This window comes from Xenopus laevis, chromosome 3S (assembly GCF_017654675.1).
Source record: "Xenopus laevis strain J_2021 chromosome 3S, Xenopus_laevis_v10.1, whole genome shotgun sequence".
Taxonomy (NCBI): Eukaryota; Metazoa; Chordata; class Amphibia; order Anura; family Pipidae; genus Xenopus; species Xenopus laevis.
The window spans coordinates 59,467,382-59,486,754 of NC_054376.1; the positions used below are offsets into that span (position 1 = coordinate 59,467,382).

Below are 19,373 nucleotides of genomic sequence, written 5' to 3' on the forward strand. Positions count from 1 at the left end.
ACGCCCACTTTTGTGGCCACACACCCTCATTACAATGTTAATTTTACAAAATTTGGCAGGTTCTAAAAGTTTTAACATATTACTGTGGTTTCAGTTATTACAGTTTTGCTAATGAAGGTGACCTGTTATCTTATATTGTTACAATTACTTATTTGCTTATCTAGGCTGCTCTTGGCTGCTCTGGGCCAAAAGCCAATTAAGTTAGAAACTTTTGTTTCTTTTTCTGGCTGGTCAGTGCAGAGAAAAACGGGACTGCAGGTTGAGCTGTCAAAAGAGGGACTGTCCCTCTAAAAATGGGACAGTTGGATGGTATGACTTTAGTACTTAAAGTGGCACTGACACAAAAAAACTACTTTTCAAAATATGAATAAAAATTAAAAGTTGCCTGTAGGCAGGTCCGGACTGGGATTCACAATAGGTCCTGGCATTACAAGTAAACAGAAGCCCCCAACCAGCGCAATAAATATTGACTGTCTATTGCAATTTACAGCAGACCCTGACATTTGCCAGAGCCCCAGGCTAGGGTTAGGGTTGCCACCTGGCCAGTATTTTACCAGCCTGGCCGGTAAAAACGATGGCTGATCTCAATGTTATTAATAGGGAAAAAAGATAAATATATAGGAAGGCTGGTATTTTTTTGCAGAAATGTGGCAACCCTAGCTAGGATCGACACCTTTTCTGGAAAAAAATACCGGCCTTCCTATACCTCCCAACTGTCCAGTTTTTAGAGGGACAGTCCCTCATTTGACAGCTCAACCTGCAGTCCCTTATTTGTACTGGAAAGTCCCATTTTTCTCTGCACTGAACAGCCAGAAAAAAGAAACAATGTTTCTCACTTAATTGGCTTTTGGCAGAGAGCCCAGAACAGCTACAGCAGCTGATAAGATACTTTTGTAACAATTTCAAGATAAGCAAATAAGTAATTGTAACAATATACGATAACAGGTTTCTTAGGAAAAGTTAGACTCACAGCTTAAAGGGCAATTCACCTTCATTAGCAAAACTGTAATAACTGGAAAAAAAAAAACACAGAAATATGTTCAAACTTTTATGACCTTGATGAAATTTTGTAAAATGTATATGGTAATTAGGGGGTGTGGTCACAAAAATGGGCGTGGCCAAAAAGTCACCATACTATGCGCGGCAACTTTTTTCTCTGTCTTTTTATTTCTAAAATGTTGGGAGGTATATTTTTTTCCCTATTAATAACATTGGGATCTGGCCAGGTGGCAACCCTAGTCCGGGCCTGCCTATGGGCCATGTTGACCGTTTTGTGCTGCTTTTGTAAGTAATTGTTACTTGGAGTTCCTAAAAATGACTGTTTTGCCAACTTGACACACAGCCTGTCCGTTTATAATGCTAATCATCGTCATGGTTTTCCATTATAAATATCCAAATTGTAAATACTAATTACAGGCTGGTGTTTCAGCTAGCTTCATGTCATGAGACAAATAATGATCCAGGGCAGCCATTTTTGGGCTCACTTAAGAGTCAAGAGGAATAGGGTTAAAAAAAATCTAGGATCATTATCACCCTTATTGTCCATTGGTTGATATTTCTGCCAACCCATCCTGATTTTAAGTTTCCCCTCATTTCATATTGTTTTTATGTGGTTCCACCAATATATAATGCATAATGTGTTTTTCTGATTTTGCATAATTTTTTTTATGATTTCCTGAAAAGCCTAAATTGGGTGTTCTATTGTATAAGGAGCCAGGCACCCGCTGAAAAGGATTTCCAGGCCCCCTCTCCAACCAGTCCGCCTTTCGTGCTCAAAGGCATGGGGCAGTGTTGGTAAGAGCAGGAAGAGGTAAATGGCAGCAGCCAGCTGAGAGGGAACCATACAGCAGACCCTGAGACAACCTGGGCTCTTCCAGGGCTGTATGCTAGTTATGCCACTTCTGACTAGCAAATGAATGTGGGGGTGCAACTGGGGTTGCATTTCTGGGAGTTTTGAGGCCTTATTTTACATGTTATAAGTTTTGCTAATGAAGGTGAAATTGCCCTTTAAGCTACGGGTCACAGTTCCCACAAGAGACTTGTTTGTTTCAATTGTATCTTTTCTTATCCTTACAAATGCATCTAAGTGCAGGCGTTGAGTATTCTGGGCTGCTTGCCAAAAAGCCTCTTATTTAATTAAGTTTCAGAAACGTTGTATCTTTTTCAGGAGTCAGTGTAGGAGATCAAAGAGAAACTTGGGACTTTTTAATAAAAATCCGGGACTGCAGATTGAGTGGTCAAAATGAAGACTGTCCTGCAGAAAACGGGACATTTGGGAGGTAGAACTACACCAGAACACTTCTCTGTTTTCCCTTTGAAAGGTAAATCTCTGACTGTACAATTACAGGAAATGTCCACAGGTGTTGTTCATTATACAGTTAAACCCCCCATTTTAGATTTTTCAGGGACCAGAAAAAATGGTGTAAAATCTGGGATAATGTAAAAGCAAGGAAATGTATTATGCAGAATATATTGGTAGGACAACACACTGTAAAATGAGGGAGTACTTAAAATCAGGTATTTCAAATAGAGCAGTCGCTAAACCCCTAACAATGCCATTTTTTGGTTATTTTGTACAACTGACTACAGTCAGCTGAAATTTAGACAATTAGTCAGAATGGTCTTGTGATGTTGCCCTGCTTAGAAGTGACCAGTAGACAAATACAAGAGTCCTCTGCACTTAACCCATTATCAATATATTGAAGACATTAAGACATTGTTTGCCTTAAGCTACTAAAATATGCCTTACCCTTTAAACAAAACAGGGATTGTTTGTCCATATATTGCAATATATTTAAGATGGCCAACTACGTCAGACACCTCATAACTGGCCAGTCGTACACTCAAATTGAATCTGTTTCGTTAAGAATTCTATAGCTTCATTATACATTTTACAAAGGGATTAGGTTTTACTTGCAACTTACTTGCTGCTTTCAAAGTAAAACGCCCAAACTTGGTTGCCCTTCCGAGCTATAGTCAGGTGATCCCACTGGTGGCCAATAAAAGGGCAACCAAGTTTTACTTTGAAAGCAGCAAGTAACTTGCAGGTAAAACTTATGTAAAATGTATAATGAAGCAATAGAATTCTTAATGAATCAGATGAAAATTGAGTGTAGGACTGGCCAGACCAGGGATGACTGACGTAGTTGGCCAGCTTAAATATATTGCAATATATGGACATACAATCCCTGTGTTGTTTAAAGGGTAAGGCATTTTTCAGTAGCAGTATGCACAAAATGTCTCTGTCTTAAATATATTGATAATGGGTTGAGTGCAGAGGACTCTTGTATTTGTCTATATGCATTTTTTGGTCACAACCTCATTGCATCCCCACGTAATGGTTTTATAAAGTAGTGTTGAGCACAACTTTCCCTTGTTTGTTATATAAGTGACCAGTAGTGATGTGCAGGTTGATACAATTTTGACCCAAAACCGATGCTTTACTACCAACCAGGCCCACCATTCCGTGTGTCCAATATATCCGTGCCGCCCCAACTCTGATATCACAGAGGGGGGTGGAGCCAGCCGGCCCTTATGTGGAAGTGGAGCAGTTAGGTCACAAACCTCCCATGGCCCAAATAGTTTGAGCAAGCGTGGGCCCAAACCCACTGGACCAGGACTGGACTGGGAGTCAAAATAGGCCTTGGCATTTCAGGTACACAGAGGCCCAATCAGCTCCCCACCAGCCCACTAAATAGTGACTTTCTATGGCACCTTATGGCAGTCCCTCTGGCGTTTGCCAGAACTCACAGATGGCCAGTCCAGGCCTGCACCTGACCTGCAGGTAAACCCACAAGTTTCACAGTCTTCGGACCGACCCACACATCACTAGTGACCAGTAAAACACCAAATGACACTTCTCTGCTCTAACTTAATTTTTAAGCAGTGCAAAGTACAAGACACTCGTTTTTTTCTTTTCTTACTAAATTAATTTTCAACCAACCGTAGCCAGCCACAAAATGGCCAGGAGAGGGATCTGTTTTCTAAAATTCAAACAATTTAAAAACTGTTAATATCTTGCAAACTAAAAAATAATGTATGTAAAGTGCAAGTGTTTAGAACTGGACAATGAGAAATTTTCTGTTCATTTGTTTTGAGGCTTTGCATTTCCATTTTAACAACAGTGTTGATGTTACCAGTCATTTTTGATAAGGGTCATCGACAGATGAATTTCACAATAAATTAATACAGGGTCATACTGGGCCGGGAAAAAACCTGGTGAGCCTGCCGAACTAGACCCAAAAACCTGGTTGAAGCTCCTTGACCTCCCCCAGCCATGACTGAGGCTGCAATAAGAGAAAACAAGGTATGTACACGGAGGGCAGAGGGGGTTGCAGGGGCCAAAGGGGTGTGGGGCCCCTGATGCGGCAGCCCCAGTGGACCCTGGACCCCCCAGTCTGACAATACATCTACAATAATTCCAGGACCAGTGAAATTGGGTTGGGTACTCTTGTTCTAATTAAAGATCAATAGAGCATTTGTTATTGCAAATTCTTAACCACAGACATTCCAGAACTGACCTAATGCCTAGGCCCCATCAACAAAACATTGTCAAAAGCAATGACATTTTAGGGGTAGTAATGGAATAGTTTTGTTTAATAGTGTCTCTACTAGATCCTCAGGCACCCTGGTATGACTGCTAACATTTTCAGTATAAAAACATTTTTTATGAATGTTTCTTTCTTCCAATATATCATACCTGATTTGCATACTTTTCTCAGTTAAGCAGAACATGATCTCTTTTCTGTGGCTCACATCCCCTTTATAACACAGCAAGGGGGGGGGCCGTGTCTTGAAATTCCGTTCTGCTCCAATACCATCAATACCTACCTTTGTTTTACCTACACACATCTATCCACTCCTATCCCTAATCTTTTTTCTGGGAGAAGGAAAGGCATAATCACTGGGGGGGGCGGGGATGTTTAACACACTAGCAGTGTCGGGCCTAGCTGGCCAGGAGTCCTAGCCAACCCAGCGATCACCCCCAACATGTGGATGAGCAACGTGGATGAGATTATTTCCAAAGGAATTTATAGGTGAATATTTAAGGAGTCTTGCAGCAGTTAATAAAAATGATGTCTAGGATACAATAGTTCTATGATCTGTTTGCATGGGGACTTTGACATCTGACTGGTCATTCATTTTCATCCACCAATTGACCTTCTAGTGTGTTAAAATGTCATTACAATAAACTAGAAATACTCTGCTGTAGGAATGGCATACCACAGGGTGTGTGGCCAGTCACAGTATCCATAGCAGGGACACGTCCCCTGGTTTTTTCATATCCCATGTATAGAGACAGGACAGAGAATCACCTGTAAAAAAGAATTCTGCAGTGTAACTGTAGGAGTGAGAGACTTTTATACATGGGAGTATGTAATTTAGAAGCTTTCTAGAGAACAGGTTTCCAGATCCCATACCGGTACATACTTTCAATATAGTATTTATTGACTGAAGTCTCTACAAAGAATGTCTGATAATTCACTGAAAAACAAGCTAAACTACTGGAATCTCAAACAATATCCCTTTATTAGTCCAACATATTATTACAGACATTAGGACTCAATAAAAGAACAATGTGTTGCTTTTTTTTTCAAATAAAGGTAATACATTAACATCTTTGTATTTCTGGATGGCTGTGTACAATCAAGTAGCATGGTTAATAAAACCGCAGGGTGGATCACCTATAGAAATAAAATAAAGATGGTATTAGCAATGGTATTATATGTAAAATATATAGAGGACTCTGTTGTACAATAGGACATTTAAAATACCACAAGCACAAAAAGAACACAAGGTTGATGGCAGAGTGCTTTTGAAGGGCACTGGTTGCTCAAAAATGGTTTCTATATATTTTTAGTTAAAACAAAACATTAAATAAGTTGGACAGTAGCCTTCGCTCAGCAAACATCTGGAATATAGCACACAGGCACCTTCGTACCTATAATGCTCATGCTTTATCTAAGCCCAGTTCTTCTGGGGTGGAGATGCCAAGCTCATCTAAAGTTGGTCGAAGCTCTTGAATAACATAGGGGTAGATTTCCTTGTGAGGTCCAGCCTTGTCCTACAGACAAAATAGATAAACAGCTTTACTGTGCTATAGATACATTACTTAGGCTTTTGTAGTATGATGCTAGCTGTATACAACACATGAAATGGGTACGGATTCCGTTAAACAGTAACGGCTTGACTATTTACACTTGGGAACCAACATATACGAACTGCAGGAAAAATAGTATAATGGCGTAATTTACATTGAATTTGTGAATGTAAAATCAAAATTAAAACTTTATTATGGAGGATTCACTACAGGATACATTTGGGATTTACATATCCGCCAGAAACTGCCCTCTGCTGCATTTTCCAGTAGTTTTGCTTTGCTTGTGGCAATTCACACTAACATCAATGGGAAGGTATTTTCAAACCAAGATGGAGGGGGTTAAGCACCATTACACTAACAAGCCAGACTTTATATAGCTCAGGGACCACTAATTGAATGCTTTTCAGTGTAAGACAGACATTGTCAGCTAAACAGGCAATTAAATTAAGAGTGTTTTTAACAAGGAAATGCAATTTATTTGGCAAGCTTGGTAGATACCAATGAAGACAAACAAATTGAATAGAAAATGCCTCACCTTCACTGCTTCTAGAATACGAACAGCGCTAGCAAAGTCATTTAACCTACGGCACGCCCTCAAAGCAGCATCAATTATTTTTGGTTCTGGAACCAGATCATAACCGATGAGAGTGTTCATGCCTAAAGAAAAAGAGAATTCATTAATTCACTGTACCCTAGTGTTAAGCCAGTCAAAACAGAGATAATTGTTTTGCATCATTAAGGCAAATACTGTAATGTTTTTATAGTTACAGATACATCTATACAGATAGATCTATTTTGCATAAACCCATTATCCAGGAAGCTTAATTTGGAAATGACATTTCCAAAAGTCTACTATTTAAAGAAACAATTCTGCATTTTTCAACTAATTAGCAGTTTCTGTAATGAGAAGACTGTTCCCTTAGCTAGTCATAATTAGGCTAGCACAAATCAATGCTGATGGCAAAGCAATCACACTTTGTTTTAAAAGTTTTTTATGGTGCTCCTCATTACAATAAGGGTGGTAACACATGCAAAGATTCCAGGGAGATTAGTCGCCCAGTGACAAATCTTCTCTTCGGGCGACTAATCTCCCACGAAAAGCCTTCCCGCCGGCTAGAATGTAAATCACCAGCAGGATGGCACTCAAGAGTGCTTCATTTTCCGTCATCCGATGTTTCCTTGTGAGAGATACGGATAGATCAGTTGTTATCCTGAATACCCGAGGCCCTTGGATAACAAGTCCCATACCTGTACTATCATATTGCCTTTAAAAGCTACTTATAACTTTGCCATAAAGTGTTTGCCCAATGCTTTTACATTACCTATCTGACTCCATGTGTTCATCTATGAGGGGGCTGCCATATTTGTGCAGCAGGAGTCCGTTAGCATTTGAAAATTTAACTGACAGGCGGAGATGCGACAGTCAGGTTGGCAAAACAGGTTTAGAAACTTCAACTAACAAATTACAAAAACAAAACTCTCAGCAAAAAACAATTACCATGAGGGAGCTCCCTGTACGAGCAGCCATGTTATGCATAGCGCACGCAAATAATGCGCTTCGGACGTCATGCTCATAGTGAGTATGCTGCGGCATTCGCTCATTACGCACATGCATGTATCCCAACACGCAGCTTGTACTGGGAGCTCCCTCCTGGCGAGGGTGGCCTAGTGCTGGCGGGGGCAATTTTAAAAAAAAAAAAGAAGAAGAAAAAAAAAAAACCTTTGGTTGGGGAAAATGTTTTTTTGCCAGTAGGTGCCCTAACTACTTCTGGGAAGTCACCCAGTATAAAATTTACCTTACAAGAGATATCCCACTGGTTTCTTATTCATTCTTACAATTATGTTATAGAAGTTTTGCTGTAAAGCATAACAATGTTTCCTTTTTGCACCTTTTATAGGTTATTCTGATCCCTTGCAATATTCAGCCATTGTGGTGTTTGTAGCAAAACTGAAATCTGTACAATAGTCATAGACAGCATTTGAGATTACAGAGGCCTCACATGTGACTCCGCAGGGGCACAGTGCTGTAGACTTCCTGTTGGTAACAAACCAAACAAAAAACACTTTTTTGAGCACCTAGGGATGAAGACACACAGAGCTACCTGTCACAGCTACAAAATAGACGAGAGTGATAACTGGCTTTGCGAAGACACCACATGTGTTTTAGCAGAGGCAATTCTCAGTATGGTCTATGGCAGGGTTTTTTTGGCATTTTGTAGCCACAACAAGTAGTTGCTACCTGTAGCTCCATGGGTCTCTTCACCCTAACATCGCAACTCCGTTAAAAATGGCAGCCCGTTTGGTGTAACTGCTACATCTACTTTGCAATGTATGTACTAGTTTATTCCTGTTGACTAGTCACATACAGCTTGCGTGTAGAACAGAGTATTTTTTCACTGAGCATGGGAATGACACAGGAAGAAGCTCTTTTGTATATTTCAAACCCATACATAGTAAAATACCCCCCCCCCCACAAAAAAATCTCTCCACATACTGCAGTGCTGTATATTTCTTATTGCTTAAAGCAGAGAAACTGACCCGGTTGGGGTGAGAGGCTAAAAGGAGCCAAAAAGCCCTTTACAATAGGGTCCTGCGCAGGTCCATTTTTTGGAACCCGTACCCTTCAATCCGCACCCGCATTCTTACCCGCTTGGACCCGCTACCCGACCGGCAAGTACCTTATCCGCAACCGGGAACCGCTGACCATCAAGAATCAGGAAGTGCTGTCATTGTAAACCGGAAGTGACATCATTGGAAGTAGACGTGATCAGAAAAAAAAGAGTAAAAATCGCTATTGAGAAGACCTGCGGCCCAACCAGCAAACCCGCGTCCATAACCGCACCCGGAACTTCTACCTGAAACCCGCAGGCTACCGCAGGTTTTTGCAGGTAACCCGCGGGTACCCAAACCCGCTGCAGGACTCTACTTTACAATGCAAGACAGTTCTCATGCTCACACATAACACTGCCTAAATACCAAAAATGAAAGTTTAACTCTCACATAAAGCATCGGCAGAAACATGCAAATCACTCTTTATGCCCCTGTGGCCAACTATGCATCCAGAAAGGGGTGAAACCAACCTCGTTAGGGCGAGAAGAGCTAACTGTTTATCCGCCTCCCGCAATAAATGACTCCAATAAGGTTAAAAGAATCATGACCCATAGAAGCAGATAAACCGAACTGATTAGGGTGAGAGGGGATAAAAGGAGACAAAAAGCCCTACACATTGCAAGACACGCAGTGTAAAACCTTCTGAACACAGAAAGTATTTAATTGCTTTATGCGACACACATAACACTGCCTTCATACCAAAAATGAGATTTTAATAATCATGTAAGGCATTATGGGCAGAGACATGCAAATCACTTAAAGGAAATCCCAATTTAATGGAGGATGAATAGGTTATTCACACCTTCCAATGCTCAAATAGTAGAGTGGAATTCCTAAAACAAGGGATAATGCAGCTATTGTGTGTTTTATTTCACTGGATTTGCTTCTGGAAAAACTGATGCCAAGGAATTATCAAAATAATTAATCTAAGTAGGTCTACGGTCAGTCTGAAAGATGAACACCAGATGAGCTGTTAACTGGGATTTAAGCATTTAAAAAGCAAGAAGAGACCAAATGCAAATTATTTCAGAGCGGCTGAAAAGGCTATAAACAGTGATTAGCAGATAAAGCATTGCAAATTGTCATTAGATGCATTTTCACAGATGGTCAATATTACCCACTACTTATGTTACTTCAAACACAGAATTAGCCCACACAAAAAAACCTGAAAGGCAGATCAAATATTTACAAGAAGGTTGTGATCAAGCATACTCGATTGAAACAAAAATGACGATGTGTTTACTACAAAGAATTCAAGTGCAGTCTTCCTTCCAGTCTATAGAGGTTAAGGTAAATCTCACCTTTTCTCAGTTCCCAGGCATCAATATCTGGCTTGTTGAAGTATGTCACCCAGCGAGCATCAAACTCCTCATCTGATTCATGTTTGGCATGAGAATAACAGCGAGCAGCTACTGCAGCTGTAAAAGGGAATTAAGAAAATGGAAGAGTTAAGAAGAAAAAAAGCACATTCCTGATATTCCTTCCTAAGCAATCACATGAAACATTAAAACATCCAGAATGAACATTACCTTAAAGGAATTGTTCAATTTAAAAATAAAAACTGGGTAAATAGATATGTGCAAAATAAAAAATGTTTTTAATAGTTAGTCAAAAATGTAATGTATAAAGACTGGAGTGACAGGATGTGTAACATAATAGCCAGAACACTACTTCCTGCTTTTCAGCTATCTTGGTTTCCACTGATTGGTTACCAGGCAGTAACCAATAAGTGACTTGAGGGGGGAGGCACATGGGTTATAATATACTTTTGGATCGATGATGAATGCTAAGGATCAATTGCAAACTCACTAAACAGTTATGTCCCATGTGGCCCCCCTTAAAGTCGCTGACTAACTCAGAGTTAGAGAGCTGAAAAGCAGGAAGTAGTGTTATGTTAGACATCCAGTCACTCCAGCCTTTATAGATTACATATATGGCTAACTAATTATATTGAAAAGATTTTTTTTTTTTTGCACAACCTATTTACCCAGTTGTAATTTTTACACTGAACTGTTCCTTTAAAGTGTTCCAAACACTTTTTCACTTCAGTTTTCAGATTGTTCCGCAGAAATAATGATTTTTCAATTACCTTCCATTTTTCTCAAAATCTAAGTTTTCTATTTAATGTCCCTGTCTCTGGTGTTTGAGTGGCAGCTTAGTGATCCAGGAGCTGAATCTGAACTGTTACAATTTGCTACATTTAGTGGATACATTACTCAGCAGTATCTGTGGATTATTATCAACCATTGTATCAATCTTAACAGCTGCCTTTAATGAAACTCTGGGATTCTGCATCAATATAGAACACGAGCTGCTTTCGAAGGTGAAAAATTAAACTTTACACTTCAATATTAAAAAAACGGTCGGTGATTGGAAAAAGTCTTTATTTCTGGTAAACAATCTGAAACCAACTGAGTAAGTTACTTGGGAGTTCCCAAACCTCACTGTTTTGCCAACCTGACTGTCCCTTCTCAGCCAGTCAGAGTTTATAATGCTAAGGGACTACTGCTGTACAAATATGGCAGCCCTCTCAAAGAGGACCATGGGGGGATCAGATAGATAAGCTAAAAACATTATATAAAATAAAATATAAAATACGTTTATGTCAAAATTATATATAGCATGCAAAGACAATATTCTGATAGATAAAAAAAATGTAATTTCTGGTGTCAGTATCTTTAATATATTGTTAAAGGAAAAACATCTCAGATTTTTAAAAGAATGAAAAAAAATAAAATAAAAAACGAACTTGTAACATACTGCAGCTTCCTTGTGTCCATCAAATGTGCCCCAACCATTACAGCTTATAAAGGGTTCCCCTCCAGCAATACAGTCATATACACACTTTAAAGGAACAGTAACATAAAAAATGAAAGTGTTTTAAAGTAATAAAAATATAATGCAGTGTTGCCCTGCACTGGTAAAACTGTTGTGTTTGCTTCAGAAACTATTATAGTTTATATAGCCATGGGGGCAGCCATTCAAAGGAGAAAAGACTCGGGTTACACAGCAGATAGATAAGCTTTGCAGAACACAATGGTGTTATCTGTTATCCACCATTTAACCTGTGCCATATAGCCATTGTTCAATTTCTGCCATTGCTACACAGCAGCTTGTATTTTAAACATTTAATATAAGTTAAAATGTTTTCAGTTACAAAAATTTTTTTGCTGCTGCTATACTAAGTACTAAAGTATCTCCTGTTACCACAATGCCAATCAAGGACACTCATACATTATGCAATGAAGAATGCAGGAGTGTCTTTACTCCCACATTTCTTGTTACAGATAGAATTGTTTTCCTTACTATTTGTCAGGAGTTCAATGAACAAGCACACAGGACATAAATCTTAATATTTTTATCCACATGCAAACTGTATAAGATTCTCTGAATAGTTACCCTTTAACCTTTTAGGCGCTTTAGACTGTAAGGTTGAAGACACACACTGTCATTAGTAGAAGCTAGCTGTGGCTACAAAATTCTAAAAAAATATACCGTCATAGGCAATACTGAAACCTGCCCCTGCCAAGACAGATGTAGTGTCTTAGCAAAGTCAATTATCACTATTGTCTATTTTGTAGCCATAACAAGTAGCTGCTACTAGTAGCTCTGTGCGTCTTCACCCTAAAGTCTATGTACTGACAAAGTAAAAGTATAGCAGCACGTTTACTGGTACATAGAAGGGCTCCCCAAGCCACTGCTCAAGCTCCCATAGATGGGACAGCTCCACATTTAAAAAACACTTACATAAAGGAAGGAGGAGTTGGCAAAGAACGATTACTCTCAGGAATAATGACAAAAAAAATTCATGGGGATGGAAATAACATAGGCTCAGTTACATACAAGGTTCATACTTGAGATGTATTAAGATTTTACCCCCACTTTAATGATTTTATCCCCACATCATGACTCCCATTGCTGCTGTGCCACTCATGTAAACATTCCTGCTATACAAACTTCAATTACCAAGGCTTAAGTTACCATCACACTGGACACCACTTCATGTTCATGTAGCAATTTTCCATCACATGTCACTACCTATCTCTGCTTCTGCCTTTTGATCTGGTATCTTCTGCCTTCTTTGTGCTTCTCACACAGTGCCTCCAAGCACATTGAATTAAATAAAGGGAGGCAGTAACAGTATGCACATGTATAAGGAAAATTTAATATATGCAGCCCTTCCAAATCATGGTATTTTAACAAAAAGTTGCCAAAAAAACACATAAGCTACTAATTACAAACTTTTAAAGGAGAAGGAAACGAAAAAAATATAACCTACTCCATTTTGTGCGTCATCAGGCCCCCTTCTGAAACGCCGCAATGAAAACTGTAATTTCAGAATAGTTTTTGGCCACCAGCGTCTAGAAGTCTTGCTGTAATGTAAACTTTGGCGCCGCCATTTTCAAATAGGCACGTCACTTCCGCCCTGGGCAAGCTCCTAGAGCTTTAGAGTTAACAATAAAGGTATGCGTCCTTTCATTTTTTTTTTATAATAAATCACTGCAGACCTCAGTCAGATATACCCGTTCGCTGGATTGCTTTTTATCTTTATTAGCAGCTTAGCCCCTCAGCTCCTGCGCTTGCTCGCTGACAAGCTGTAAATTTAAACCAGAGCGAGCGCAGGAGCTTTAAACCTCACTGAGTGTCCTAGGAAGCAGGATCGCGATTGGAGATAGAATGAATGAGGCGGGGGCAGAGAGGTCAGTGATGACGTACGGCTCCATCACGTGACCACAACGTCATCTCTACCAAAGGTACACATCAGATTCTAGTGCGCATGCGCAGGGCACTGCTGCTAACTATTGCGCATGCGTGTGCCCTATTCTGAGTGATTTTCGGACTGCAAACTGGGTATGATTTTATATACATGTTTAAACTTTTTTTTAAAACGATTGCTGCCTTTATATTGGGGAAGAAACTAATGAGGGAATGTTTGCTGTTAAAGATATGTTCTGTTCATTGGCAACACTTAGAGCTGAAATTTATTTTTGACTTTCCTTCTCCTTTAAAATCCTCAGAGATACGGACATCAGAAAATAACTTTTTTTTATATATCTATTATAACATTATCTTTGAATGCTATTTATAATTTTGCCATAAAAGTATTTGCCTGATGCTTTTACATTACCTTTCTTACCCCCATGTTCCTCTATGAGGGGGCTGCCATATTTGTGCAGCAGTAGTAGCATTAGAAACTCAAATGACAGCCTGAGATGGGACAGTCAGGTTGGCAAAGCAGTAATTATTACTTACAAAAGCAGAACAAACGATCAACGTGACCTATAGGTAACTTTTAATGTAGATTAATATTTTGAAAAGAAAATTTTTATAGTCAGTATCACTTTAAGTAAGTGATTGTTAAACGTATTCTTGTGATTCATTATTACGCGAAAAATGATTAGTTCTGTAATTTTAATATTTTATATGTACTGTAAATAAGTGGCTTTAGTGTAGGTCTAACACACAAAGGGACCCCTGAAATAACACAAGGAAGCTTTGGAACTAATTTGCATTTGTGCACACTTTACTTTGCACTTTATTGTGAAAATAAAAAGTTGAACTTATATTTATAAACAGTGTAATAATAAATCAGCCCAATAAAGGAGTTCGCTTATTTTTTTGATCTCATTAAGTTGACGGGTTCACAAATTCATTTAAGGGAACACTGACTCCCACCTCTATCACAAAGCAAAACATAAAAACTGCAGTATTAAATGATGTTTCAACATTATGAACAGCAAACACTTGAGGTCTGTGCACATATCAATTCTCTCATGGTCCGGAAGTGAAAAGCAGCTGGGATGGGAGGATCCAGTTCTCCTTCACTACACATACACTAGTTCCTCAAAGTCACCTCTGCTTCCGGGTTTTATACACACACACCACCATCAGCTGCTTTTATAAACACACGTACGACTGGTTAGAAATAGACACTGATTGATTTGTGCTGTTAATAAACCTATAAACTTAGTGAATAAAAAAAACTGAAAAGGAAGAAGTTCTTCCTTTTTTGTTTTTTGATTCACTGGTAGAGTGGAGTTGCAAGCACAGAGCAACTTAAATGGAAGCCAACCACACAACAATCTCAAATTGAACAGACCACCAACAATCTTCTATTTTTAGGGTTGGGGGAGACGGGCAGATTCGGGGAGATTTAGTCGCCTGACGACTAATCGCCTCATCTGCGGGGCGACAATCTCCCCGAACTGCCTTCCGTCTGCTTGAATGAAGAATCGCCTGCACTAATGCACTCGCTGCACTTTGATTTCCAAAGTAGCCTGAAGTTTCCTCGTGAGGCAACTTCGGAAATCGAAGCGTCGCGAGTGCATTAGTGCAGGCGATTCTTCATTCAAACAGGCAGAAGGCAGTTCAGGGAGACTGTCGCCCTGCAGAAGAGGCAATTAGACGCCAGGAGATTAAATCTCCCAGTCTGCCCCAACCCTTAAGGGTAGGGACACACTGGGCGATTTGGGGAGATTTAGTCGCCTGGCGACTAATCGCCGCGACTTTCCACGACCAATCTTCCCCGAATGCCTCCCCTCACTCTGCGCCTGGATAAAATGAAAAATCGCCTGCGCTAATCACACGCGACGATTTGTTTTCCGAAGTCGCCCGAAGTTTCCTCGTGAGGCAACTTCGGGCGATTTTGGAAAACGAATCGCCGTGTGTGATTAGCGCCGGCGACTTTTCATTTTATCCAGGCGCATAGTGAGGGGAGGCATTCGGGGAGAAAAGTCGCTGCGATTAGTCGCCAGGCGACTAAATCTCCCCAAATCGCCCAGTGTGTCCCTACCCTTAACTAAATAGAGACTATGTATACACAAAACTCAAATCTGAAATACTAGATCTCATTTATACTAAAAACTGAGCTGATTAACTTGCACACACAAAATAAACAAATAAATGATCTAATGCTGCTGCTACTATGTGATACACTAATAACCACATATGATAAGACAGCAAGTTTTAACATACAGCAGTGATACATTTGATAACTATATTGCAGAATGGATTTCTTGTAAGAAAGCATATATAGAGTACCAAAAAAACATCATTCAATCTTTAACTGTCTGACCTAAATCCATAATAACTTGTTGAATTATTTCAATGTGAACAGTGAAGTGTAATAAAAGAAAGTATACAATTATACCTTATGTCTATACTCTATATACTGCTGACAATGAGCCTGTCTTCTATCATTTTACTGGCAAAGAGCAGATTGACTAAACTGAAGATAAAAAAAGCCACATTTGCACACTGGATCTTTTGTAACACCAAGTCTTAATAAATGATCACTAGTTGAAATGCAAACTGAAAAACAGCACATGTCCTAATGCTTCACCTTATGGCCCTGCAGTTCTCAGGATACCGGAAACAGTTCAACAGCTGCACAGAATACCCTGTTTTTCTAATATATATATTTTATTATATAATTTGAATAATGTAATGGCTGAGAAAGAAATAACTATAAAATAAAGATGTGTTGTGTTGCTGTGGAACAGTATAATTTGCACATCATTCAGGAAAGTTTCAGTTTGGAAGGCACCTATTCCCAACGTTACAATGACATATCCTGCCTTGTGTTGTGTGTGTTATGAAGCTGGAGTGTTTGAGAGCAGATCAGGATCTGCCCGAGTCATAATTGCATTAGTGAAACAGGGCTCCCCATCAGACAGGAGTTTTGTGCATTGCTGCCAGGGAATAGCATCACTGTACAGATCAGAAGCTGACGTCTTGCTACATCTCCCTGAGTGAACACACTGCCATTCCCAGGCTGCTGCACTGCGATTGCAAGAATCCTCTACAACAAGACTACAGTGCGGTTGTACAAGTCACAATTATCCAGCAAGTAGGCCTCGTTTAAAGCCTGCCTCGGTCATTACAAGGGCACTGCAACGGGCGGCTCCAGAACTCTTTCAATGGAAGCCAAGGGAACTGATACCGGCAGAGCTGAAGGAGGGGGCGGGCAGAATTTGCAGGGTTTCACTAAGACATTGGTAGCTGGGAGCAGACTCAAGCAGTGCCGCCCACACAGGTGTAGGAGTATTCGAGCATGTCAGGCGGTGGGATACAGCTGAACTCAGGGGGCGCCCGCGTCCTAACTCTGACCTCAAGGGCACATCGGCTTGAGGGAAAGACGGAAGTAAGGACAAATATCGCGCGCTCACCTGGGGAGCCGGCGGAGACAGGCTGCAGACGGCAGCGGGGAAGGCTACGAAGTCCAGAGGAAACGCAACGCCTGAGGAGAGCGGCTCCCAACATGGCTGCAGCGAAGCGATGTGTAAGGTCGGGTTATCACAGCCGGAAGAAAGAGGCACGCGCACACTGCACGCTCGCTCTCAACCACGCTCCAGCACTGACACTCAGACAAGGGGAAAGAGAGGCGTGGCTTCTGCGAGAAAACGTCAGACTACCATCGAGTAGTGCCGGTAACAAAGTGAGGGCTTTTGTTCAGAGCGCCCCGCACAGGACAGGATGCGAAGTATCACGTTGTGCAGCAGTTGTACCTTAGTAGCGTCATTATACAGGAATCAGAACCTTCGCCTGCTAAGGAGCCATTATACTTGTTATAACACTATTCGTGTTGAAATGAAAAAGTTCACAACGGCTATTCGTATACTTGTCCTATCAATTTCTTAATTGGATTTTAACTATTGGATTCCTCCCATAGTTCAAACATTATGTAAATAAAAAGAGGCAGGTTATGAAAGTTTGAACATATTTCTGTGTTTTTTTCCAGTTATGACAGTTTTGCTAATGAAGGTGAATTGCCCTTTAAGCTGTGAGTCTTTTTTTACCCCAAGGGACCTGTTTTCTTATATTGTTACAATTACTTATTTGCTTAGCTAGAAATTGTTACAAATGATCTTATATTCTGTTGTGGCTGTTCTGGGTTCTCTGCCAAAAGCCAATTAAGTTAGAAACATTGTTTCCTTTTCTGGCTATACAGTGCAGAGAAAAACGGGACTTTCCAGTGCAAAAGAGGGACTGCGGGTTGAGCTGTCAAAAGAGGGACTGTCCCTCCAAAAATGGGACAGTTGGGAGGTGAGGTTGTTGGAAAAAGAATTTTGGAATCTAAGCAATTCCAAGTACCCAGAGTGTGTGTGTGGGGGGGTCATTTACCATTGTCCCAAATGTAAGAGCAACATGGACACAAAAGGACACCCTTCCTTCCCTACTGACAGTGCTAGCCAAGAGGTACTTGTGCCTGGCAGGTAAAAATGATGGTTTATTCCAATGTTATTAATAGGGAAAAAACATAAATATATAGGAAGACCAGTATTTTTTTCCAGAAAAGGTGGCAACCCTACCCATGACCCCACTACCCTTACCAGCTTGCCCTTGCATGAACTTTGATTAGCGGAGTGGAATGCATCATACAGGAAATATTTTTTAATTGCAATTTTTGTAGCTGCCTCTTCTGCCTACCCCTAGTTCCGGCCCAACTGCTGAGCCTGAAAAAATATTGCTCACCTTATGTAGTGTAGGAGACATATAGGCTAGGTGAAACCTCACTAATTTTGTAGGTAATAATGAATAATATATGGATCTTGTTTTACTTTGTGCTACATAAATATTTTCCTTAAAAATGGCTCCATATAGATCTGTTTCAGTTGTTGTCTGATTTTAAATGAGGGATGGCAGTGTCCTAATGGTCCCTGCCAAAAGCACAGTAAGAGGGGGTTTAGTCAATCACATCCCTGCTATCACACAAGCAAAGACAGGCTTCAGTTGCCTATCAGGTCAGCCTAACTGCTGATTGGTTCCTATCCTGCAGTGCAATGTGCTAAGTGCCACCAGCTCCCCTGCACAGCCTGGGAAAGGAGGCAACAGGTGTGCAGGGCTAGCAGGGTTTTTTCCAGAAATTTTCGCTAAATCAGTCCAAAACACTACTTTTCTCAGCACATGCCTTATAGATTTTAAAGAGTATAATGCACTGCCACATTCTTGTTTTTCACACAATATGTCTCCAAAACAGGGCATAGAGCACAGTGCAGTCAAGTGCAAGGTATCCTTATTCTTATACATATTAGTACAATAGCCAATACATCCTGGATAATAGGCACTGTTTCAGGCTCTATGGCCTTTGATCAGATTGGTGCTTCTGTGATTTTGTTGACATTCCACAAGCTGAAATAGGCAGGTATGTCACTTCCCTAAATGATGTGAAAATACAGTTAGATTCCACATTAGTGTCCCAGGTCTTCCTAAACACAATCACCACTCGAAAACATTTCAATGTGGAATTGCAATGCTCAGATGTTATTTCTAATATCTGTCCACATATGTGTTTCAGCTTTAAATATGGCATGCAGTAAGTACAGAGTTCTGTAGAGTTGGCCCTGAACACCTGCATTCAGACAGTAGCCAGTACCTTCTACTGATTGGTTGGCAGTTTATCATCTTTTCATATAGTAGGAACAGATTCATGCTTCTTCGGGCCCTTGGTTGTGCCCTGCCCTCTCTTAGCTCTACTCTAGCCCTATCCACAATCACACTCTGCCCATACCCTGTACACATGCCACATCAATCTGATGACATTGGGGCCCCTGGGAATTATGGACCCAACACAAGACTGGCTAGGCTTCATGGAGACCCACCACTGGCATATAGTATGAGAAAGCCTATTTTGTGTGTTAAGATGAACTATCTTGTCAATGTC

At 40.3% G+C, this 19,373-nt stretch overlaps 1 protein-coding gene across 1 annotated transcript; it reads right to left on the reverse strand.

The window, feature by feature from the left end:
- Positions 1 to 5,510: 5,510 nt before the first annotated feature.
- Positions 5,511 to 17,007, reverse strand: cox5a.S (cytochrome c oxidase subunit Va S homeolog). Its single transcript, NM_001091923.1, is given in 5 exon segments — positions 5,511 to 5,684; positions 5,942 to 6,064; positions 6,636 to 6,757; positions 10,012 to 10,128; positions 16,879 to 17,007. Coding segments are annotated over 4 exon segments (447 nt in total). The 5' UTR covers positions 16,973 to 17,007; the 3' UTR covers positions 5,511 to 5,684; positions 5,942 to 5,950.
- Between the last annotated feature and the right edge of the window lie 2,366 nt (positions 17,008 to 19,373).